This window comes from Podarcis erhardii, assembly GCF_964252035.2.
Source record: "Podarcis erhardii genome assembly, chromosome: 5".
NCBI lineage: Eukaryota > Metazoa > Chordata > Lepidosauria > Squamata > Lacertidae > Podarcis > Podarcis erhardii.
This window is the reverse complement of record NC_138509.1, coordinates 16240239-16265248: the sequence shown is the minus strand read 5'-3', so window position 1 is coordinate 16265248 and position 25010 is coordinate 16240239. Positions and strand designations below refer to the sequence as shown.

General features: G+C 43.3%; 1 protein-coding gene and 2 long non-coding RNA genes across 5 annotated transcripts; 1 reads left to right on the top strand and 2 right to left on the bottom strand.

Annotated features, from left to right (window-relative positions):
* Positions 1-685: 685 nt before the first annotated feature.
* LOC309342467 lies at positions 686-8307 on the bottom strand. 2 transcript variants are annotated; one of them, XR_014156841.1, is made up of 3 exons: positions 7641-8307; positions 5805-7512; positions 686-810 (listed from the first exon to the last, which is right to left on the bottom strand). It is a non-coding gene; the product is annotated as an uncharacterized lncRNA (long non-coding RNA). The 2 variants fall into 2 exon arrangements; XR_014156842.1 differs by having other exon boundaries at positions 5805-6433; positions 6793-8277.
* Positions 703-17132, top strand: LOC309342466. Its single transcript, XR_014156840.1, has 3 exons — positions 703-817; positions 5815-6208; positions 16229-17132. It is a non-coding gene; the product is annotated as an uncharacterized lncRNA (long non-coding RNA).
* On the bottom strand, positions 8898-23435 carry VDAC2 (voltage dependent anion channel 2). Of its 2 annotated transcripts, XM_081862928.1 has the most exons (10): positions 23271-23435; positions 21997-22055; positions 19532-19603; positions 17549-17598; positions 15966-16118; positions 15824-15876; positions 14507-14734; positions 13040-13190; positions 10781-10838; positions 8898-9464 (listed from the first exon to the last, which is right to left on the bottom strand). In XM_081862928.1, exons 2-10 carry the CDS (start codon positions 22028-22030, stop codon positions 9373-9375), a joined length of 891 nt encoding a protein of 296 aa, XP_081719054.1. In that variant the 5' UTR covers positions 22031-22055; positions 23271-23435; the 3' UTR covers positions 8898-9372. The 2 variants fall into 2 exon arrangements, with proteins under 2 accessions (XP_081719054.1, XP_081719055.1); XM_081862929.1 differs by lacking the exon at positions 21997-22055.
* Between the last annotated feature and the right edge of the window lie 1575 nt (positions 23436-25010).

Sequence of the window (25010 nt, the reverse complement as noted above, 5' to 3'; positions counted from 1 at the left end):
ACCTAGTGACAACAAGTACGTTCTGAGCACAATTCAAAGTGTTGGCGCTGACCATTAAAGCCCTAAACAGCCTCGGCCCAGAAGACCTGAAGGAACGCCTCCACCCCCATCGTTCTGCTCGGACGCTGAGGTCCAGCGCCGAGGGCCTTCTGGCGGTTCCGTCATTGCGAGAAGCAAAACTACAGGGAACCAGGCAGAGGGCCTTCTCGGTGGTGGCATCCACCCTGTGGAATGCCCTCCCATCAGATGTCAAGGAGATAAACAACTACCTGACTTTTAGAAGACATCTGAAGGCAGCCCTGTTTAGGGAAGTTTTTAATGACAGATGTTTTGATGTATTTTTAATCTTTTGTTGGAAGCTGCCCAGAGTGACTGGGGAAATCCAGCCAATGGGCGGAGTATATATAAATAATAAATATATTATTGTTATTATTACTGCAACTCAGGAGACTAAGCCCATTTCACCTGAGGTTTTAGACCAATTCACGCATCGCCGCAGCAGTGTTGGGGGCTAATTCGCTTCAGCTCCTCTCTTGGGTCCCATCAGCGCTATGCCCTAAAAGCAGTATGGCGCCACTTTAAATAATCACGGCTCCCCCCGCCACCGAGAATCCTGGGAAGTGTAGTTTGTTAAGGGTGCTGAGAGTTGCTAGGAGACCTTTGTTCCCCTTGCATAGCTAGAATTCCCAGAGAGGTTTAACAGTCAATCCCTCTCCCTGGGGAACTCTGAGAAATGTAGCTCTGTGAGGGGAATAGGAGCCTCCTAACCACTCTCAACAACTGTCTGCTCCATCTTCTCTGGGTGACAACCTTTCAGGTATTTGAAGACCCCCAACACATCCCGTCCCACCCCATACTTTATCTCCTCCTAACTAAACATACCCAACTATGTCAGCTGTTCTTGAGTCCTCATGGGGCTCTGGGCTTGTTGCATGGGCAGCAGAATTGCCCAGTAGAACTTGACCTGGACTGTCCTACATCAGGCAAATAATAGGACTTTTGTTGTGATTGTGCTGTTTAGCTAATTTTTAAATTTCTTCTTCTTCTTCTTCTTCTTCTTCTTCTTCTTCTTCTTCTTCTTCTTCTTCTTCTTCTTCTTCTTCTTCTTCGTACACTCCCTATCTGGATGGATTGCCCCAGCCACTCTGGGTGACTTCCAACATATATAAAAAAATCACAAAACCTTAAACCTTAAAACCTATACAGGGCTGCCTTCGCATGTGTTCTAAAGGTTATAGAATTACTTATCTCCTTGACATCTGATGGGAGGGCATTCCACAGGGCGGGCCCCACTACTGAGAAGGCCCTCTGTTTGGTTCCCTGTAACCTCACTTTTCACATTGAGGGAACTGCCAGAAGACCCTCGGAGCTAGACCTCAGTGTCTGGGCAAATGATGGGGGTGGAGACACTCCTTCAGGTGTTTTACCTAAAGTGGTTGTTTTACTGATGATTTGCAATTGCTACTGACAATTTGTTAGTTTTTCTATATGATTTAAGTTGTAACTGTGACGTGCTGTTCTGTTATTGTTATTTATCCCTTGCGAGCCCCTTTTGATACGTGTGAGTGCAAAGAAGCATGGAAATATAATAAACGAGATGAAATGAAATGTGAGACGGTTATGTGTTTGAATGCATCATTCAAAAAAAAACAAAACCCCCACATATTCCTTTACTTAGAAAGCTAGCACATCATGGAGAAGGGTGAACTTTCCTTCTGAAATGCTGGTTTTCTATGTGCAAGGATTGTGGGGTGAGGAAGTACTAAGCCAGGCTTCCTCAACCTCAGCCCTCCAGATGTTTTGAGACTACAATTCCCATCATCCCTGACCACTGGCCCTGCTAGCTAGGGATCATGGGAGTTGTAGGCTAAAAACATCTGGAGGGCCAAGGTTGAGGAAGCCTGTACTAAGCATTCACATACAACCCCCCCATCTCTCTCTCTCTCTCTCTCTCTCTCTCTCTCTCTCTCTCTCTCTCACACACACACACACACACACACACACAGTATTAAGTCAAAGGAAAGCTTACCATGTGAAACTGCAACCAAACCCTCCAACATTTCTCTGATGAAAAGTGAGACATCTTACCATAATCTCCAAAATTTCTCCCATGAAAATTGGGACGTCCTAAGGAAAAGCAGGACATTCCTGGATCAAATCAGAAACCGGAACAGCTTCTCTAAATCGGGAACGTCCTTGGAAAATAGGGACACTTGGAGAATCTGCAACTATATATTTCTGTAGTTATAGATTTAGCCAGACCACCAGCGGTTAGGGTTTAGGCTCCAGCTATCCATTAAGTGGCATTCCATAAATCTCTCCTCCGTAGTTTGGTTTTGGTTTTTTTTTTTGCTGTGGATTGCCAGCAGATGGTGCAATTGCTCCACATCAGACTGGTCTTCTCCTGTTTCTAAACTCTACCATCTCAGCCCCGCAAGCTACTGGCGACTCTTCTTCAGCAGGCAAAAAGCGAACACAGTTCCCTGCACATAGGGTTGCCATATTTCAAAAAAGTTAAAATTCCTGACACCCACATAATTGTTGAACTTTCTTTTTGGGGAACAAACCCAAACTGTTGAGCATTTTTGGAGAAACCTCCACACCCCAAATAGTGTTTTTAAGCTATTTGAGCTGTTTCAACTGCTTTTTCCATTGCATTGCCATACGTCCAGGTTTTCCCTGGCATTTTGCCAATTTGCCAAAATTCCCTCGATGCCATTTTTACACCCAAAAACCACGATACGTCAGGAATTTTCCTGACGTATGGCAAGCCTACCCACACATAGCCTCATAGATGCATACAGCCCTTGGTTCTGTGCAGGGCCGGATTTAGGTTTGATGTGGCCCTAAGCTACTGAAGGTAATGGGGCCCTTGATATGTCCAGCTGTCCTTTGTCAACAACAAATTGCCGCTGGTTTTTTTTTTGTGTGTTGAATACCGTATTTTTTGCTCTATAAGACGCACCCGACCATAGAACGCACCGTGTTTTAGAGGAGGAGAACAAGAAAAAAAAATCTCCCCTTCTCTGCTCAGTGCCCCTTCAGTGAAGCGGCAGGAAAAATGGAGCCCCTTCCATTTCTTCTCCTGCTTCGCTGAAGGGGCACTGCACAGAGAGGGAAAGTTGTGCAGCGCCTCTCCAGCAAAGCGAAGCCAGGAGAGCAAGAGGGATCAGTGCACACCGACCCCTCTCGCTCTCCAGGATTCAGCGAAAGCAACCCGAAGCCTCCGGAGCGCGGAGGGAGCGCTCCCTCTGTGCTTTAGAGGCTTCACGTTGCTATCGCTGAAGCCAAGGAGCCTGCATTTGCTCCATAAGACGCACACACATTTCCCCTTAATTTTTGGAGGGGAAAAAGTGTGTCTTGTAGAGCGAAAAATACGGTATATGTTATATGGTAATTTATCGACCTAATACATATCTAAAGCCATTTGCACATAACAAAATATGTATTTTATCAAAGTAATTGTTGAACTGAAATACATTTAAGAAGAAGTATATTAATAGTGAATTTTTGGGGGGGGGGCAAGAGAGTGGGGCCCTAAGCTATAGCTTGTTTAGCTTATACACAATTCCGGCACTGGTTCTGTGAGTCATAAGTTCTACCATGGCCATTCATCCCACCTTGGCATTAGAAGCAGATGACGAGGGAAGGGCACAGGAGCAACTGAGGCTCCCACAGTATAGCCTCTGTCCCTTTTGTGGCTTCCACGATTAGCAAAGTGCTTGCGGGCGGCAGGGATGATACACCAGATCTCTGTTGCTGCTTGGAGGAAAGGACCCCAAGCGCAGCTGCCAACTGACACTTTCTTTCTAGAACTCTGTCCAGGACCGCCTTAAGCATATCCAGCACCGTGATGCAAAGATCCCTTCGGCGCCCGCCCCCCCCAGCAACTCCAAAACAAGGGAGAGGGCGGTGAAAAATGTCCTCTGCCTCCCCCATGACCCCGATCCCCGGCGTGGTGGCTGAGATCAAGCAGTGCTGGCAGACATGCTCTCCGGCATAGGGGCGCCCAGGAAGGCTGCGTGCCGCCTTTCACCAGGAAGGAGGAGGAGGACAACGACCAGGAGCAGGGCCGTGTTTAGCAGATGGAGAGGCTTAGGAGGCAAGCTGCATGCCCGCCAGCCATATAGTTGGCAGGGCGCAGCTGGCGGGCGTGCAGGGAAAGGGGAGGCTGCCGGCAAAGCCGTGCAACTCCCCCACTCGCTAGGGCGCCCCTGAGAGGCTGGTGTCCTGGCGCAACGAACCACTAACACCAATGGGAAAGACGGCTCCGACTCTCTCACAGAGAGAGTAACATCTTGAAGGTGTCTCATCTGCTGGCTATGCATCCTACTTGACAGCATGGGACATGGGTAGCACTGTGGTCTAAACCACTGAGCCTCTTGGGCTTGCTGATTTAGGCCAGCGGTTCAACTCCCCGCAACGGAGTCAGCTCCTGTTGCTCTGTCCCAGCTCCTGCCAACCTAGCAGTTTAAAAGCATGCCAGTGCAAGAAGATAAATAGGGACCGCTGCAGCAGGAAGGTAAATGGCATTTCCATGCGCTCTGGTTTCAGTCACAGTGTCCTGTTGTGCCAGAAGCGGTTTAGTCATGATGGCTACATGACCTGGAAAGCTGTCTGTGGACAAACTCCGACTCCCTCGGCCCGAAAGCAAGATGAGCGCCATACCCCATATTTGCCTTTGACTGGACTTTACCTTTACCTTTACCTTTTACCCTACTTGACAGAAGACAGTCTTCTATCTAAAGCAGGGGCGGCATGTTATGTTTGGCCATTGGAGGTGAAGTGGGAAGGTGCCTTGCCTCCCTGAAGCCTCGCGGATCGGGGCAGTATGGCAGTAATTCCCAAGGTCCAGCGAGATCCTGTTTGAGAGATCTCGCTGGAAGCAGCCAGCACTTTACCTCTCTTTTCTAGCGGGAGGGATGGAAAGCCATCCCGGGGATTCCGCCACCCGAGGCGTCTGCCTCATGGACAGGCCAGTCCTGATCTGAAGGGCTGTCCTGTCCAAGTCCAATTTAAAGATTAAGAAACACCCCCCAACCCAAAAAAAGAGGAGTGTTGTTGGTGGTTTGAAGTTGCCCATCCACAGTTTGTATCTGGGCAGCAGAACTGAGGAGGCAGACGGATTACCAGAACAGCTTTTCCATATTGTATTTCTATTTAAATTATAACAATCAAGTCTAGATATTTGCACACATATATGTATGGTAACCTTTGAAGACTATATGTGAATCTGAATCCTCTTTTTTTGGTGGCTGTTTCCCCTTATTTTGGCAATATTCAAGTTGCATCCCATGGGCACACACTTCCTAACTCCAGAGAGGTCAAAGTTCACATGCCCTGTCTCCCATTCAAGGCAATTTGCATGAAACTCTGGAGACGGAAAGTTGCTTAAACCTTTCTCCCAAATTACCCCAACATTATTTTGCTTGTTTTTCAGCCACTCGGTTCTAGCTCTGATCAGTGTTTGGCATGAACTAAATCAGACAAATTAATTCACTATAAACAGATTCAAAAATCACTGAATGGCACCTGAAAGCCATTCCTTATAATTTCAGGGGGAACTGAAAAGCAAATGAAGTTCCTTTTGCAGTGGGGCTTGGGGCAATTTTAATTCAATTTAATTGCATTTCAATCATTTGTATATGTATAGGAGCTTCGTCACACTTAATTCTGGGTTTGTGGCCACTAAAAAGTAATGCTGCTGTGTTAAGTTTGAAGATCCTAATTGTTGGGGAAAATAAATGAAACCGTTGTTCACATTACACTGTGTGTTTTGATGGTTTCTTATTTCTATTTTATACTCCAGCAGAGCAGCTTGTAAAATTCTGAAGGCTGCAGGGGAGCAGAAGCCAAGGACCACGTGAATCAATTACATAATGAACTGCGAATCGAACTGGAAACAGAGTTAGTTCTCTTCTGGAGGGGGTGAATGTGAACTGCAACGAATTCCTTTCTAAAACGAACTTCCCAAGCACTTGACTCCAGGATGTTCTAAATCAATTTCTCTGTCCATCTCTACAGACTTTAATTTACACATGAGGAACACTTGGTAAACCTTTGTGACCTGCTTGCGAATTGCTTTGCAGATAATCTCGCTCATATCTCAGCTTTAACTTGGGTGTCACATTACTTGCTGTGCTATGAATGTCCTTGCAGTCTCCTCATTGCCACATTTGCTTGGGGTTATGGCAGCCCAAGGACATCGGTAAGTTACTTGGAAGACCCAAAGTCTGCAGATCTTTTGCACACTTGAGCTTTGCCTTGCAGAGCTAAATAGAGCCACCAGAACAAAGGGGGCTCAACTGTTGGGTAAAGGAGACAATAAATGCTTCCTGGATGAAAAGAACAGTCCCTGTAATCTTGAAGGCTAGGTGAGTCCAGTCCTGTAGAAAACCTTTTCTAGATCCCACATATTTCAATATTAGCAAGTCTCCAATGTCCTGTTAGGGACGCGGGTGGTGCTGTGGGTTAAACCAGAGCCTAGGGCTTGCTGATCGGAAGGTCGGCGGTTCGAATCCCCGCGACGGGGTGAGCTCCCGTTGCTCGGTCCCTGCTCCTGCCAACCTAGCAGTTCAAAAGCACGCCAGTGCAAGTAGATGAATAGGTACCGCTCCGGCGGGAAGGTAAACGGCGTTTCCGTGTGCTGCTCTGGTTCACCAGAAGCGGCTTAGCCATGCTGGCCACATGACCCGGAAGCTGTACGCCAGCTCCCTCGGCCAATAAAGCAAGATAAGCACCACAACCCCAGAGTCAGCCACGACTGGACCTAATGGTCAGGGGTCCCTTTACCTTTAATGTCCTGTTGAGCAAGATTGGGGCTTTTTTAATGATTGCTTTGCATCCATCTGTCTCAAGAAACAATGGCGTGAACCTCCAGGGGTGAAGTCAAATAACTGAAGTGATCTTCCCGGGGCACAAGCCTGGGCAGTGTCTATGGAGGTCCTGGGCTGCCCAGACAACAAGACCCACCCCATCGGCCTCGCTGACATGGTCCAAATGAAAGCAGAGCAGCAAGTTTGGCACCAGCTGGGCTGCAGGAGTTGCCGGAAGGCGGACAAGGAAGCATCCAACCACCTTAGGGACTCCACTCCAGATCTGTGTAGGACTTAACTCCTTATCCTTTTCTTCTCCCAAAGATATCTGCAAGGCAGTGGAGCTTTAGGATCAGAGTGCTCCTCCCAGATCGGCTGCCTTCCCATGTTGACAAGCCCCATTTGCCCCTTTTCAATCACCCCAATGATCTAAATCAGGAAGGGGGCATCCATTGCCCCTCCAGGTCTGGAGGGTGGCAACATGAGAATGGGCCTGTTCTGCAGTGGCTCCATCTGTGGAATGCTTTCCCCAGGGAGGTTTGGCTGGTGCCTTCATTATACACCTTTAGGCACTAGGCAAAAACATTTCTCTTCAGCCAGGCCTTTGCCTGGTTAACATCCAATATCCTTTTTAATGTGTTTGTGGGAGAGAGGGGGGCTATTGGTTTGTTTTTCTTGTTGTATTTTCTTTTTTTTCCTCTTATTTTTATGTTGTGAACCGCCCCGAGATCTACGGATGAAGAGCAGTACACATATTTAATAAATAGCTGTAATTTTTTAAAAAACACAAAGGAACAGACCTTTTACTACCTCTTGTAGGTCCACCATTTGGGGATAATACAGGGCTACGATGTGTAGCAAGCTATTCTCAACATCTGGGAGAAAGCAATTGATGGAGGCGCTTTAAAAAAATCCAGACACTGCAACCAATAGCTGCCCAAGCCAACAGGCAGCAAGAACAGTTTCACACATGAACCAAGGATGGGCACATTCTACAATGTGTCAAGATAAATGTATGTACCCAATGCAGCTATGAAACACTATTCAGGCATTTCCTTCCCTCGTGTAATTAGGACTGTATGAGGCAGGGTCCAGGCGAGCACGCTAGCTCTGCCACCTTCATTGTCTTGGGGTTTCTAAATTGTGTGGGGAGCCTATGAAAGTAGAGCAGACTTCCCCACGGCAGACATTTGTCCTCCAACATGTAGAGGGGGGCAGGGACAGAGCTAATACATCTCCACTCTTCCACTCTCCATGTTGAGGGGCATGGCCCCTAAGGAGGGCAAGCGAGGGGGCAATCTCTGTACCTCTTCCTCCCAAAGCCGCTTCCATTTCATATTGCTGGCATATTTTGTTAAGAGGCAAGAAGAGAAGCGGCCCTTGGGTTGGTTCAATAGGTCCGTGCATCTGGCTGCTAACCAGAAGGTTGGTGATTTGAGCCCACCCATGGACAGCTGAGGGCATGATTCCTGCATTTCAGCGGCTTGGATGACCCTCAAGGTCCCTTCCAACTCGTACAATTCTATGATTCCTTAAAGGTAAAGGAACCCCTGACCATTAGGTCCAGTCGTGACCGACTCTGGGGTTGCGGCACTCATCTCGCTTTATTGGCCGAGAGAGTCGGCGTACAGCTTCCGGGTCATGTCTGGCGAACCAGAGCAGTGCACGGAAACGCCGTTTACCTTCCCGCAGGAGCGGTACCTATTTATCTACTTGCACTTTGACGTGCTTTTGAACTGCTAGGTTGGCAGGAGCAGGGACCGAGCAACGGGAGCTCACCCCATTGCGGGGATTCAAACCACCGACCTTCTGATTGGCAAGTCCTAGGCTCTGTGGCAGCACTAAACGACTGCCCCAAGAGTAGTACTCCACTCAAAAGATCTCGCTAAGCCATGGCATGGCCAAACTCAAGAAATCCCCAGATTGGACATTTAACAGCTTCGGCAAACTGGAGTCATAGCAAATGCTCCAGAACACCGAGCAGCAAGGGCACCTGGAACAACAGGCAGCTTTTTTTAAAGCAAAATTAAGGCGGACCTCAGCCCTCCCTATCAATAACTTCAACATATCTGGAGGCACAAGTATGTGTGTGTATTTGTTTTATTCATAATTTTCGAATTGCCTTGGGATACCAAAAGTATTTCTAGTTAAGGTAATTTTAACAAAACCGTTGACCTTTCTTTTCAGAACATCCACTGATCCATTCTGTTATTTCAATGGCTATTATCACGTGTTAAAAGAAACATAACATGCACACATGTGTACAGGTTTTCATAAAGTCTATTTCATTATTTGTGGGTAGCGCATTCAACAGTTAAATACATTTAAATAATGTATTATGTAGTGACTGCACTAATGCAGAATTGAGAACTAGATAGGTAACCAATTTAACTAAAAACCAGCTAACAAGTAACTGCCTAAATACTCTGAATACAGCTCTTGTTCTAGGCCATCCGTCTGAGTAGGAAAAAAAGCCCCCCGGGTCACACTGGAAATACATTTTTAAGGCCATATTCTTCTGATATCCCATTTCCTGCGGCAGCTTTCTTCACACCTCTTAAGCCTCCAATTCTAGGCCAAGACCAAGTTTGTGTCCACCAGCATTGATGTTCTTCCCATCGATTAGGGCAGACAGAGTGAGCTTCACACCTGCAGATCAATATAACCAAAGGGTTTTAGAGAAGGCAAGGTCCACTGAACACATCAGTTGCTGCTAACATTTTTCAATGCTCAAATGTAGTAAATCATATTGAAACACACATGGATGCCGACACCAGTGGGATTAGAAGCATCAAGCTTCACACAAAGGTGCCTACGTACCAGTTAAGTTGCAGAGACACTTAAAAAGGAATGTTTCAAACTTTCATACTGAATGCAAGTAAATCCTTTTTGAAGTAAATCCTTTTTTTTGCAATTCATCTTTATTGGTTTTTAACAGAAATGCTTTCTTAACATAAAATCACAGTACTGTATGAAGTTTCAGTTTCTTGTTAATGTGCATGTGTTTCTAAATCATAATAAAGAAAAACAAAGATATATTCTTACTCATTAAACACATTAATATTCTAATTACTTCTGACTTTCCTTCTTACTTGGGTCCTTTAGAGTTCTTGGTTGAATGCGTATCATAATAAATCTAGTTTATTGGTAACCAATTTTTCGCTACTTTTTGATGTTTCTCATTACAAGAGTTAATCTAAACCAGTCAAAAAAATTAATTCTCCGCAGTGATCTTTCAGGTATTGTTTAAATATATTCCAATCTTTACTAAATTTTTGTTTCACTTGATCCCTTATCTGTCCTGTCAGTTTATCCATCTTGGCGTATTCCATTAGTTTAATCAGCAAATCTTTTTTTGATGGTATCGTCTCACTTTTCCAATTCTGTGCAAACAAAACTCTCGCTGCCGTGGTGGCATACATAAATAATTTCTTTAAATTTCTAGGAATCTCCCTCCCAATAATCCCTAAAAGAAATGCCTCAGGTTTTGAACATCTTTTTCAACTCATTATAGACTGAATCCCAAAATTCCCCCATTCTTTTACAAGTCCACCAGACATGGTACATTGATCCCACCGCCTCCTTACATTTCCAACATCGGTCTGAATTATTTTGTACATTATCACTAATTTCCTTAAATACCAGCGATAACTCATGTTTTCCTTAATAGAATAACATGCTGTGAACTTAATTTTTGCCATTCTGAGAGTTGTATGTTATGACCTAGATCTCTTGCCCATTTTACCATGACTGATTTTACCTCCTCGTCCTTCACTGACTATTCTAATAAGATTTTATACATTTTGGACAGTGTTTTCTCACTGTTATATATCAAGTCTCTTTCGAACCTTGAATGGAGAACTGCCAACTTCCAAGAGCATGTTAACAACAGACTCCAGCCACCATTAACCTGAATATTAATCAAAACCTTCAACATCTCTCACATTCTTATCAAAATTATTTACCTGGCCTCAGGGTCTGGGTGTACCCAACTCCAACTAGACTAGAGTTGTTCACTTTTGCCTGCAAAACAATGAGGAGCAAGATGACATTTTTATCAATCCTTTGTGTCACACAGTATGTTGTGCCCTAATTTTAACATCCCTTTGCCCTGCTCCAAAGAATGTACAGTGGTACCTTGGGTTACATACGCTTCAGGTTACATATGCTTCAGGTTACAGACTCCCCTAACCCATAAATAGTATCTCAGATTAAGAACCTTGCTTCAGGATGAGAACAGAAACCGTGCTCCAGTGGCCCAGCAGCAGCAGGAGGCTTCATTAGCTAAAGTGGTGCTTCAGGTTAAGAACAGTTTCAGGTTAAGAACCGACCTCTGGAACGAATTAAGTACTTAACCTGAGGTACTACTGTAGTGCCCAACTAGAACAAGAAGGCAGCACCCGCAACCAGAGTGTAATCTAGCATAAGCTTTCTTCAACTGCTTTTTCAACTCATGACCAGGCTTCAAATAATCTCTCATCCCCTTGCCATGGCAACACCAAACCCGGGGCTTCCTCCTAAAGGATGAGCTAGGTTAGGGAGGATGAGTACCAGCCCCAGAAGCTCACAAATTGGCTTTAGCAATGAAGTTCCCGTGTGCAAGTAATGATGAATGGAACTCCGCTTCCCCACTCTCCCTCAAGCTGGGGGGAGAACACAAGAGCACAGAGCCTTGTCTTTGTACACAGCTGGGCTGCTGGAGTTGCAATGGCCCAGTCGCAGCAGACAAACACCCCTGCTGCCCCTCACCAGAGGAGAATGAAGAAGTCATGTTGTATCATCTCTGGTTCTGCCAAGTGGTTAAAACTTCCGCTGTCCAGCAGGTACAAAGGAAGAGAGGCAGCGTGCTTCTGCAGCCCTTCTCTAGCTCAGAACTGGGTGACGGATTCACACTTCTGCTTGTCCCTGACCTTCTCCTGCATTCCAGTGATGTTATCACGAGACCAGGGACATGACGCACAGGTCAACCATACATTTTTTCTTGGCTACCAAGGGCTTCCACAATTTGTAGGCAGAAGATAATCACTAGTCCTCAGGACTGTTCCAATCAGGAGATCTATGCAACTGGGGTTTTCTTCCCTATTCTTTTGCTTTAAAGCCTGTTTCTACTATGACACAGCTTCCTATCTTGTCATGCACAATGCAAATAAGAGATGGGTTAGTATTTCTATACTGCCATCTGTGTGCTTGAGTCTTAGCAAAGAATGAGGCCACAGGTCAAAGGAACCCACTACCGCCATACCAGGCAAAAGCCTCAGAAGCAGTGCTATTCACTACAATATTGGACTGTTATAATCTCCATCAAATATCTGCAAAGCACTTTAAACATGCAGTAGGATGCTTTATACTGTTTTATCTTAACTTTACAACCATTCCCTTCAGATCGTTTATTCCTAATTTTACTGATGGGGGTAAAAGATAATTGCACACCTACAGTTAAATTTACAGCTCAAAGCACAGCTGTGGGAAACCTTGCCCCAATGCAATCAAGTCCCTGCTATGTAATTAGACCTCATTTCCATTCATGAGTGAACCTTACCAGAATTCTTAGAACATACAGTCATACCTTGGAAGTCAAACAGAATCTGTTATGGAAGTCCGTTCGACTTCTGAAACATTCGACTTTCAAAGCACAGCTCCTGCAGCCAGTCGGAAGCTACGGAAGCTCCATTGAACGTTCGAAAACTATAACATTCATTTCTGGTTTTCAATCGTTCGGGAGCCAGAACATTTGACTCCCAAGGCATTCAGGAGCCGAGGTATGACTGTACACAGCATTTTCTGCTACACACAAAGCAATTCATCTGTGTAAACTTACGAAACGGGTGGGAATGACCCTGCCCCCTCAGAAACTCTAAATAGATGCTGCCCATCAATGTGGATGATACTGAGGTAGACAAATTATCTGTCCTTGCACAAGGCGGCTTCGGTTATTCTTCTTAACCATTTTGCCGGGCTAGTTCTCACTTGGAGAAAATGGTGCTACTGAGAGCCCACCCAGTTTCATTCAGACTACGAAGCCATTAAGAAAAGTTGTCCATGCCAAAGTTGGAGTTAGGATGCTCACAAAGGTAAACTCAGGCACGAACAAAGGCCAGTTAGGGGATGCTCATTCAAGCTATGATGGGGAGGGGGGCTTCTCACGGTAAGGGATATAGAAGTTTTCTATGTATAGTTTTGTGGTCCGAGACAGCTATGGCATTTTCTTCTATAGTTCTACTTACGGAAATAGAAGCGGTAGGATCCAACAGGTACTTTGCTGCAATTCCAAAACGAGTGCTATTGCTGCCCGCTGCCCAGTTAAGGTTTACAGCAGTCTCAAGGTTGTCGCTGACTTTTTGGTAAATTGAGCCACCGAACTCCGACCCATCGTTGCTGAAAAATATTTTTGAAATGGTTTTTTTATTCAATGATAAAATAAAGAAAAGCTTCAGATGAAGAACAGCATTGAGGCTTCCCTGTGACATAGTGACTGCATTTGAGGGTGGTAGTGGGAGATAAAAACCCTGGCTCACCCTACAGAAAGTGCAAACATAATACAAAATGCAAACGTTTAGGCAGTCTTCCATTACCCTCTGAAAGGCATGATAGTAACTTGTGACCCTTAAGTCACACTGGCAAGAATAATAGATTTCGTCAAGTTTTTCCTTTGCAGTCGTTATGTTTATGAAAGTGATGAGAAGTGGCATAAGACACTGCTGGCAAGTAAAAGACTACAACAATGGTAAGCCACAACAGATTCTTTTGCAATGTTCGTGAATATTCAGTTCTCCTCCACCTCACCAAATACCCTGTAGTACATTAGCGTTCCAGGCCCGATTGATCTATGCACTAACTGCCAACTGAACTAAAAGGTAAAAAAGGTAAAGGACTCCTGAACGGTTAAGTCCAGTCAAAGGCTACAATTGCAAACCACCATTTCTTTTAAGTAACTGAAACCTCAATTTTCTGTTGGGCTTTCAATGCAACTCAGGTTGCCTTGTCTCTGTTAATTCGACTTGCCTAGTTAAAAAGGTACTGTAGTCTTCCAACTAATCAAGATGTTCCATGCAGTTTTAGGGGCGAAACTTAATTTAATAATAATATTCAATTAACTAAACACTATTAATATATAACATAACTGCAAGTACTTGGCAATGATTTTTAATGATTTCTATGCAATTTTACACATTTTACTTTCCTAGCAAAACTAAATCGTATTAATTTAACCAAAATATATTTGAATTTACAAGCCATGTTACAATTTTTTTTAGCACCCCTCATTTTTTGAAATCGCAAGTTGAAAACTCCAACACACTCTAATGCAGTATTTATCAATGAGGAACTGCAAGTTCTCATACCAATTTGTACTAGATCATATCCAGTTGAAGTTGTGTGAAATAAAACTACTCATTGGAGCATGAAACCTAAGTTGGGAAGGTAGCCCATTAAAAAAAATAAATGCATGCATGAACTTTTTAAAAATACTTTTTTAAAACAACTAATATACTTTAGAACAATGCTTAAAAAGTACTTCTGCTATTCTAGACCTTCAAAATTTATTTTGATAATTAATCACCCAGCAAAAAATCTATTCAGAATGTAGGCATATTCAATGCTACTACAGCTCCAACAATTAAATTATTCCCCCTAGTTTTCAAGATTTCTGGATACCTTCATTAACTGCAATCGTGTTAGTTTCTGATACTTACACATTGGTGTGCAACTGGAAGTCTCCAGTCTTGTATCCCACAGAGAAGTTATTCCTTGTCAACTTGGATTTGGCACTATCAAAGGTCATTTGGTAGCCGGCAAGCCAGCCCTCATAACCCAAGACAACTGTACCATGGATGGCAGGTCCAGCAAAATCAAAGTCAACATCACAACCGAGGTTTATACATTCACGCTTATAAGCAGATTTGATTTTGCCACTTTTCTTTCTGGAAAAAGAAATATGTAAGAAAAAACCCCGCTCTTCCCCTGGAATGCACAAGTTATACTGATTCTCATCTTAAGCAGATAAATTAAAGATGTCCACGTAGTCCAAAATGTGAGTATTCACTAGATCAAGAGCCACAGAGCCGACCTGTGGCTACAAGAAGGAGATCTGTATGTTTAAGGGGCAAGAGAGTTTGTAGAATGACATTACTTGAAATTAGTAACTCAACTCTACAGTAGGAAACTTGTTCAGTATCAAATTCCTGGCACCTCTAGGTAGGGCAGGAAAATCACGGGGAGCTGCTGGTAGTTTGACCTATGGCCTCACTTGGTGTTAAGTGGTTCCACATTTTCTCAAATGACATAACTAGAAGCATATCATGGGGTAAAGGGAAATCAGTAAGTTTATTATATGCCACTCAAGTATACAAATATTTGCCTATCATTCTTCCCCATGAGTCAGGCAGAAGCCAAGCCTAAAACAATCAATAACTCCTGCCCTTGCAGAGTAGATAAACCGATTCAGCAGTTTAAGTTGTTTTATTCAGAATTTAGGAATCAAGGCAGTTCAAACACAAGTTAATGGAGGCTTTCCCCACTTACTACTATCTAGTTGATAACAGTATCTGCTACTACATTTTATGAAGAGAAGTCTGGATTCTGTGATACCAACAAGAACTAAAAAACAACTTCATACTGTCTGCTCTGCTTATAACTGGCACTTGGAGACAGAAAAGTCTCTTTTGCCAGGTCAGATGAATAGCCATTACTGTACGTTTGGCTGGTTTTCCTCTGTCACATGTTTTTGGGATCATCTGCTTGAATTCACTGAGATTTTATAGAATTATTCCTTGAACCATGGGCATGAGGCACCATGTATCTGCCTGAGATGTATTATAAAATTAAAACATATTAAAATAAGTATTATGTGTGGTGTGAATTCATTTTGTATATTTGTGTTTTTTTGTTTTTAAAGACCACAGTATGTGTCCAGCCACTGAAGTCTTCTTCAGTAGCATTCATTAACCCATCTCTCACTTTCAGTGTAATCTACGTGGAACGTGCCAAGATTTAAGAGGGAAAGAACTTACCCGGTGTTTGGTGAGAAAGTTGTGTCAAATGTCAACTTCAAACCTTTGGCAAGCTAGTTTAGAGAGGGGGGGAAAGTTATGAATTAGCAGATGTAAAAAGTGACTTCCACTTAACTTTTCAGCAACATCGAAATTCAATTACCTGATCTTCAATTGCCATTTCTGTTCCCAGAGTGTTATCCGTGTTCCATTTTTCTGTGAAAGTGACACCATACTCAGACCACTTGTATTTTGTCTCCAAGCTCCCATTCACTTTTCCTGTGTCTGTGTTTGATGAACCAGCTGTTGCAAACTCCTAGCAGGACAATGCAGGTGGGAAGAAAAGGTTTAACAAACCGAAGGGGAATACAGAGAGGAGCAATTACTACTACGACTCTTATAATATCCCTTCTTTTTTCTTGACAGGACTCAAGGCAGTTTACAGATAAAAATAAGAACTTGTTTTTCCAAAAAACCCTGCAGCTTTCTGAAAGTTTCTGACGTAACTAATTGGATGGAATCACCTTTGAGTTTCAATGCCATTGACCATGACTTACTGAAAAATCGAACAATCTGTATACCTCTGCTACAACTGCGATTATGCTCAAAGTGTCACTGCAACTTGTGTTATAAAAACCTCAAACAACACTCAGAGCAACCAGAAACTCCTGGTCCGTTTATGACAAACTGGTCTGTAGCAAACTATATGTTACTTCTTTAGGTAAAATTTGAAGAAAGCGCCACAAATTCCAAATTTTACTATGAATACAGAGAAGAGGAAGGGTGAGAACAAAGTACACAAACCTGGTCATTCTTGTTTAACATGTTATGCCTGAAAGACCCTGGTGATCAAGCTACATAATTATGGGGCCTGAGGTATTATTAACCTGTACTTTAAAAGGAATCACACAATGACCAAAAAGAAATGTAATTTCTCAGTTCAGGCAATCGTACAAACCATGATTTGGAAGATCAGAAAAAATGCTCCCTCCTTCATTACAGGGATCCAAATTGAGCATCTATGCTAATACTGTTAATATTGAAACTGTGGCTTGCAAACCCATCTGAAACTATAGCTTTGAGATTAGCTTTAGTTTGCCCAGCTTGGACTTCAGAACAAACTATGATTATTACAGGTGAGAAAGGGGAGAGGAGGGAAAGGAGATTGCAAGGGAAGGAAGAGAAATGAGCCCATGAAAGATTCCCCATTCAGCTGTCACATCAGAACACTGCATGTTAAACAAGGTCAACTTAGTTTGCAATTAGACTAGAAAAATTCCCTTAAAAGAAAAGAGAAAGAGGAAAGGAAATAAAATCACTTTCTCCTTCATTTCTATGTGCTTGACATCTTACCGGGGGGGGGGGGGGGAGCATGCAACATAATAATTTGGAATTGAATTTGTTTTGAACTGTTTTTAATGTTGCATTTTAAATTGTGGAGACCTTCTCTGGGACCTTAAGATGAAGGGAGGGTAAATAATAATAATGCCTCATGGAGACAAGTTTAACCCATGGCCTTTTGCTTGTTAAGATGTTTTCACTGATTTTAATATTCTTGGCACCTTGTGATGAAGGGCATATTATTATTATTATTATTATTATTATTATTATTATTATTATTGCTACTACTACTGCCTGGGGAGGGGAGAAAGGGTGTGTGGGAAGGCTGAGAAGGGTCTGGAGTCCTCCCCACCACATTTCAGAGGTTATGAGCTACTGTTTAATATTACACCAAAATGCACTTACCACGCCACTTGCAGATTTCGTTTTCACATCCAATTTCACCAGACCAAAACCTTGACAGACAGAACTGAAATTACTACTGCTCTTTTATACAACATGCCAGTGTTTCAAGCAGTTAACACTATAGCCAAGCTTGAATACAATTCCAGGCAGAGTCATAAGAAAACATTACGCTGCTCTCTTCCTGGTTGCATCGCTGTAACTGTAACAAAATTCTGATCTTAGGACACCTACATCTCTGATGAATAAGCAAGGGCTCTTTCACTAAAGCATTGCTTTTATTTAACTACAGTGATAGTAAAGCATTCTACAACTGAAATGACCATCTATATGGATCTAATCAATTTCTCTAGCAACATCAAGAAGAAAGTTCATTTCTTGCATATACTGCACATGCTCGTTCCCGGAACAGATGGGGGAAAGACTTTTTAAAACTGAAATATTGGAACAAGGACCCACCCCCAAAATAATTCACACCAAGCTTTTAGTGGGAGCAAAAGCATTTTACAGAGGCGGCCCAGGACATGCTGCTTTCTGATGGGTTCCTGACCAACTCTAAGGCATCTTTGCCTACCTTAGGGAGCCAGGGACTGCATCTATCTCACCCCACACCCTTCTGAAAGATTCACTGTGGGACCAAAAAAACTCAACAGACCTTTGCTAGACCAAAGCAATCTAAAAATCTATTTATGGCTTCCATGATCCCCTTGAAGTTTTGGCAATGTGGAATGAAATCATTTTGCTCTTTACTAAAGCTCAGCAGAGAAGAACCCAATATTTACCTGCGAGATATTTACTTAGATGCACCCCACAGCAGTTAGTTAAGCATTTGTTAAGTGAGCTAAGAGCTGATAGGAGTCCCCATTCCTCTTCTGAGCTAGTATACACAGAGTTATATGGGAAGGGGGCTATAGTTAAGCCCCGCTGGGAACTGCAGCTCCTTGAGGAGGCTGGGATTATCCAACAGTACCCAAGATTCTCTGGGGAATCCCTAACTGTTTCAAGTGGTTCATTCATTCGGTTAATAAAACTTACTGTACAGCTTGATTGTAACAAAACAAAAGTAAAACCAGCAACCTCAAAGTGGTTTTAAGTGTTTCTTCTAATGTTAGTGAACATGAAATTCTGCGCTGACATTAGAAGAGAAACAGAGCAGAATCTCTGACACCGTTATAAAATGATACACAAATTAACACAAGAAAAAAAGCAGCAGCTCTTTCAGAATCCCCCTTTTCACAGTACATTGTTTATTTCCACAAACCCAAAAATGCATCAATCAGTGCTTTCTGTTCAGGGGCATTCAACTCATTAGGTTCTCAGCTGGTGAGTGAAATTTTTAACTGCCTCTGGACCTTATCCCTCCCAATAACCTCATAAACTACCATCCTGCTCCTGGTGCCCTGCAACCCCCAAGGAAGAACCATCCCAGTTTGAAAACTAAGGTTTCCCTCGCTGGAAATCAGCTACCAGCACTAGTAGGGGGGAATATTGTTAATTCAACTCCCACCTCTTGCTCCTGTCAGGAAAAAAAACAGCACCCAAGGTAGGCGGGTGAGTTCTCACTTTGCTATAACCATAGTAAATTCCCTTTGCGACATCTACGACTGTTTGAAAATCGTAGTGCTAAGGCCTATCGTAAGAAACTTTTGATCTGAGCTACCTTCTAAGTGTTCCCTAAGCAGTATATTTAATACTTTTACTAGTCTCCCGATACAGTAGGCTCCACTGTACTTGGCAGTGCCAATCTTTAGATGTCCAAAGAGAAACTAAACGGTGAAAATATTCAGCAGCAAGTTACAGTTATGTCTAATGACATGCCAAACATTCTGGTGATAAACATTCCACTTCTAGCAATAATTTGCTCAATAAAGTGGGGGAAAGGTGGAAGACAGCAACTATGTAGCATAGTCTGGGTTTGCTGAGAGCAGCAGTAAATGTTGTGTCCGCTTCCAAACAATACTATATTCTTTACAAATGTTTTCATACCAAATCCTTTGTTGAAGACGTCTCTGGCAGACTTGCCAAGGTCCGCATATGGTGGCGGGATAGCCATTGGAGCTAGGAAGACAAAATAATGGGAATGTTAGTACTGCAAGAACAAAATGTAAGCAGTAATTAGTTCTGTCTGCTGTGAAGTCAAATAACAATTCATAATGAGGTGGTTAGCCAGTACTGCTGCATATTTTTTTTAAGTAATTTGACAAAAGGTGATATATTTAGTATGGCAATGCAGTACTGTACTAAAAGGAATTGCAAAGTTAAGATGACAAACTAACGTACCTCTAGATGTTTTTAGGGGGGATCCGGGTGCACTTTTACAACAGCAAGGGCGAATATTTCAAATATATACCAATATTTAAAATACATTATAACAAGCAAACAATTGTTGGTGCATTTTACAAAATGCCTCTTCCCCCATTCCATGCATGAACGTCCTACAAAGCAGATGTTCACATCCAATAATGCCAAGAGCCACTCAGTAACAGCTGCAAATCTATTCACATAGTGGAAGTAAAACCCAATATCCTCTTTACTTATTAAACTGTTTCCACACAAATCTGTTTTAATCTGTAATACAGCTTTGCTCATGCAGAATATGGAGAATCCTGTGACAATTGAGGACAGACACATGCACACTCCATATAACACAAACTGCATGAAACGTGTAAAAAAGGTAAAGGACCCCTGGACGGTTAAGTCCAGCCAAAGGCGACTCTGGGGTTGCGGTGCTCATCTCCCTTCAGGCCGAAGGAGCCGGCATTTGTCCATAGACAGCTTTCCAGGTCATGTGGCCAGCATGACTAAACCACTACAGGCGCATGGAGGACTGTGATGGAAGCCAGAGCACACGGAAACACCGTTTACCTTCCCACCACAGCGGTACCTATTTACTCGCACTGGTGTGCTTTAGAACTGCTAGGTTGGCAGAAGCTAGGACAGAGCAACAGGAGCTTGCCACAATGCACGGATTCGAACCGCCAACTTTCCAATCAGCAAAACGTGTACCATGAATCAGACACCACATTTAACTTGCATATCACTGAACAAAATACTTGTTAAAACTTGGTTAACAGCATTTGTTATTAATATGTTCAAAATATTGACAGGCAGATATAGCGTTGTGAAGAGCTTTGGTTTCAGATTTCTGCACACTATGCTGCTGTTAAAGCACAAAAGCAGGCCAAACCCATTATTTTTGGTCAGTTGGCAACCCTAGTCACAATCTGATGAACTCCTGCTCAGATGATGGATCTTTCATTTTGGGAGAAAGTTAGAATTCAATGAGTGGTTTGAACCAAACATCAATATGTAATATTTCCAAGTCAAAATGTATTAGTGCACATTTGAGGCATGAAGGATAACATTTTCGCATGTACTAATGTATAAATAAATGTTTATTCCACAGCAAAGGCCTGTGTTTCCATCTCTCTGCTGTGCTGGGTATAAAAATATGACAAGAACGCAATAGTAATTATGTTTCACTTGCATATTAGAGAAATGCAGTTGTGTGGGTTTGTACTATCTAGTTTTGTCAACTGGGATAGCATGGGCTCAATGAAAGCCAACTTCTCCTTTCCTATCCAGTAGGATCAGCAAATTAAACCCCCGCCCCAGACCACCCATTTCTTCACCTCTCCTCAGCTGCCAGTTCAGCTGGTGGTAGCTGAAGCAACTCACTTTGGGGGATAGGCAGGGTCCACTACCCTGCACGCTCAATGGGGCACTTCTGGGTAGCTCAGTGGTAGAGCACCAGGCAAAGTTTTAATAGGCATTCTAAATATCACTTTCTCCCAATTTCAAAAAATGTTGACAATTTTATCAGAACATACATTTGCAAAGATAAAGCACAAGGCCTGCCAATTTGAACAGTTAAGTGTTTAAGGCCCATTGAAACCAATGGGGGGAATTCCAAGTCAATACCATTAAGAATAAAGTGCCAGCCATGTAACAACTTCTTAATAATGAATTTTAGCAAGTAATTGCACTTCCTAATTCCAGTTATGTACTGAGCCCTAGGGACAGACGATCAAGGAGAGAAAATATTTGCAAAACCCTTGCTAAGAGCAGCCCAATGTATGATGATTAAACCACAAGTTATGAAGATTACATAATTATGCTGCACCTCTCCCTCAAGTTATTATTTCAAACACCTCCACACCCTTATCACAAAGCACATCCCCAAGGCTTTGCAAATATCTGCAGCTCCCAACATATTAACATATTAAGCAGTCCAGGCAGACACACCCATAACAGACGGTAGAAATATTTCATTTAAACACATATTTAAGCAGCTTAGCCCCCTGGATTTCAAATACTTATTTTGACTTTTTCTGACTGTGGATTATATGGTGGGTTAGGTATTAGTCTCATCATCAAAGCTCACTCTTACTGTAACTTATAAATCTGTTAGTTAGGTTACTTCAACATCCTTACTTCATCTCCCTACTTACGTCTTGGACGCTGACATGCTGGATTAAAAGACATAGCTATCTAGTCCAATTTAGAGAATCTATAAAATGGAAAATTACATTAAAAATAAATTACACAGATTTTAGAATTCAGAACTCTCGTGGTATTCAGATAACTCTTGTGTCATGACTTTGGGGAGGAATGCTGCACACAAAGATAACAGAAAATTTCTGCAGTTTCCCTTCTGAACGGAAGTGTCCCTTTACTCATGAAGGCTGCCTCTGTCCCACATAAAGGAGACGACTTTGGGTGTGGCAGCTATTGGGGATAAAGGAGGGGTGGTGGTGGTGGAGAGAGAGAAGATAAAATAACTTTTCCCCTGCTACTGCAATGTGAATTCTTCCTTGCGGCCATCTTAGCAAGTCCTGACCCCTTCCCTGCATCGCCAGCCTACATCGTACAGCCCACCAGAAAAGCACATCCTCCTCTCCTCTTTGCAAACGTCACAAAGCTACAAATAAAGGAAGAAGCAGATCTGAACCCGAAAACTAGGATCGAAAGGGGGAGCATAGGAGAATGCCAGCTCCTTTTTTGCAAAGGGGACAGTTTGCAAACGGGAGCCAAGCCAAAAACTTGCAAGGGTGAACCATCCGGAAACTGCAGAGGAAAGGGAGAGGGAGCCACCTTGAGGCTCAACTTAACTAGACGCCAAGGGTACTTGACCCCCAAACAATAAAGCAAGTGACATGTTGTTCGTATCTTTATTTTGGAATTATGTGGAAATGCTTCGATTTGCTCGTGTACTTTTTGAAGTTTGATTATTTACAATTGCTTTTTTGTTTGAAGTTATGTGGTTTTCTTATATACGTTGTAAGCCGCCTTGAGCATAGTTTTAACTTCGGAAAGGCGGCATACAAACAAAATGACTGATTGATTGACTGATTGAAAAAGAAAGCGAAGAGGAAAGCCCCAACAGGAAACTGGGGGGAGGAGGGCCTGCGCCACATACCTCACAAGGGGGAAAGGGAGGAGGAAGGGAAAGGGGGGACGGGGGGGGGGAAACACCCCACTCGGGATCCCCCCCCCACCCACGGAAAACCTTGACGGAAAGAGCGCGTGGAGAAGCAGAATAAATTCCCTATTAAGCCCCGCAGGAGGGATTTGAGGCCGAGCCAACCTCGCCGGGCTGTTGTTGCGGGGAAACGAGAGCGGGGGGGAAATGCTTCCTTTTCAACTCCTTTCCTCTCCCGCGCCATCACCCCCGGGCAAAAGGAACCCCCCCCCGTTGCCATGGTAACCCCGCCACGGCCCTTACCTGCCCAGTCGGGGGGGAAAGGGACGTGCTTCTTTCCGAGACCCAGAGAGACCCGCGCGCGCCTCCGCCTCCGCCGCCCCTCCCTCTTCTACCCGCGTGAAGGCCGCGCTGGAGGGCGAAGTGAAGGAGACACCTCGCGCTCGCCGCCCGCCTGCGCGCAAGGACCCCCTCCGCGACTCGGGCGCGCAACGACAGACGGGCTGCCCGAGGCGGGCGCCTAAGTTGGAGCGGCCCCGGGGACGCTTACGGAGACGGGCCGGCGGCGAGCAAGCGAGCGCCGAGGAGACACTTTGCGACAAAATGCAGAAGGAGGGATGCAGAGAGAGCGGGGGCGGGCGCGGGGAGTCTCGCGGCCCACGCAGGCGCTGGAGTAGACAGCCCTGCCGAGGAGATGCCGCGGGCCGGCGGGGTCCTCGGCTCGAGGAGGGTGGGGCGGGGCTCCGGAGGGAGGAGAAGAGGGGCGGGCTGCTACAGGGCAGCAGAGCAGACGTGCGCAGTGCGAGCGAACGAGAATCGCGGGTTTCGATGGGGCCAGGAGGCCGCGCCTGCGCTTTGTCGGGTACGAAGCCGCGGGGAGCTCAGGGCGGGGTTGCTTTTGAGCTGAGCATGCGCGGAATTGGAGCCTGAACCGCGCCTTCCGAAGAAGAGTAGAAGCGCGTAAATTTGTTCTACCAGCAAATCCGTTTTTTTCACTGCAACAAATGCTATATCCAGACACAACCCACTAGCAAACGGATTTGCTAGTAGGTTGTGTGTCTGGATATAGCATTTGTTGCAGTGAAAAAAAGTATTCCCGGTTTTTAATATATACATATGTTTAGATATAGATAAGGAGAGATCTATAAACAAACACACATTTTTTTTTTTACAATATATTCTATAAATATAAAATCACAGAAATGTTGGAAGGGGCTGTGAGATGAAACACCTCGTGGTCTGCTGGCTGAGGGGGGATATATGGTAAATGCAATTGCATAAAATGCAACATATAGATTATTTGGTTCTCTCTATATATAATTTATGTTTTTCAGGTGTATACATTTCCCTGATTTTGCAATCATTTTAACATTTCAAAACTTGACTTCCATCCCCCTCTTTCCGTGGTTACTTAAATTTATTTTTAATGTCTTCTGCATATCCAAATTAATTTGCTCATTTATTCATCTGCTTTAAATATATAACTCTTATAAAAGTGCATGTTATTGCAGTGAACCTGCCAATGTTCTTATCTGTTTACAATTTATCTGTAAATATTCAATAAATCATTTCCATTCTTTTATAAAAAAAGATTTGTTGTCTTGCTTTCTTATTCTTCCATTAAGTTTTGCCATTTCTGCATATTCCATAAGTTTTTGTTTTTTTTTTAAAATATTTTTATTAGTTTTACAGAATAAGAAAAAGAAAAAAGATAAAATACAAAAGTTTCATAATTCATATTTCTTTTACAGAATCTTTTGGACTTCCCCACATCTTCCCGAATCTGCATTATTTATAGTACCAACTTCAGCATTTTATTCTCTTATTTCATCACTTATTGTATCTTTCATTTTATCATGTTACCCATTTCCACAAATTTATAACCCAATGTTCATAATACAAAATCTTTAGCTATTTATTATCTTATTTCATTACTTATTGTATCTTTCAATTCATCATATTACCAAGATCGAAATTATTATAACCCTAATCTTATGTATTTTAATTAAAACATAATGCAATAAAGATTTTTCTCAATTCCAC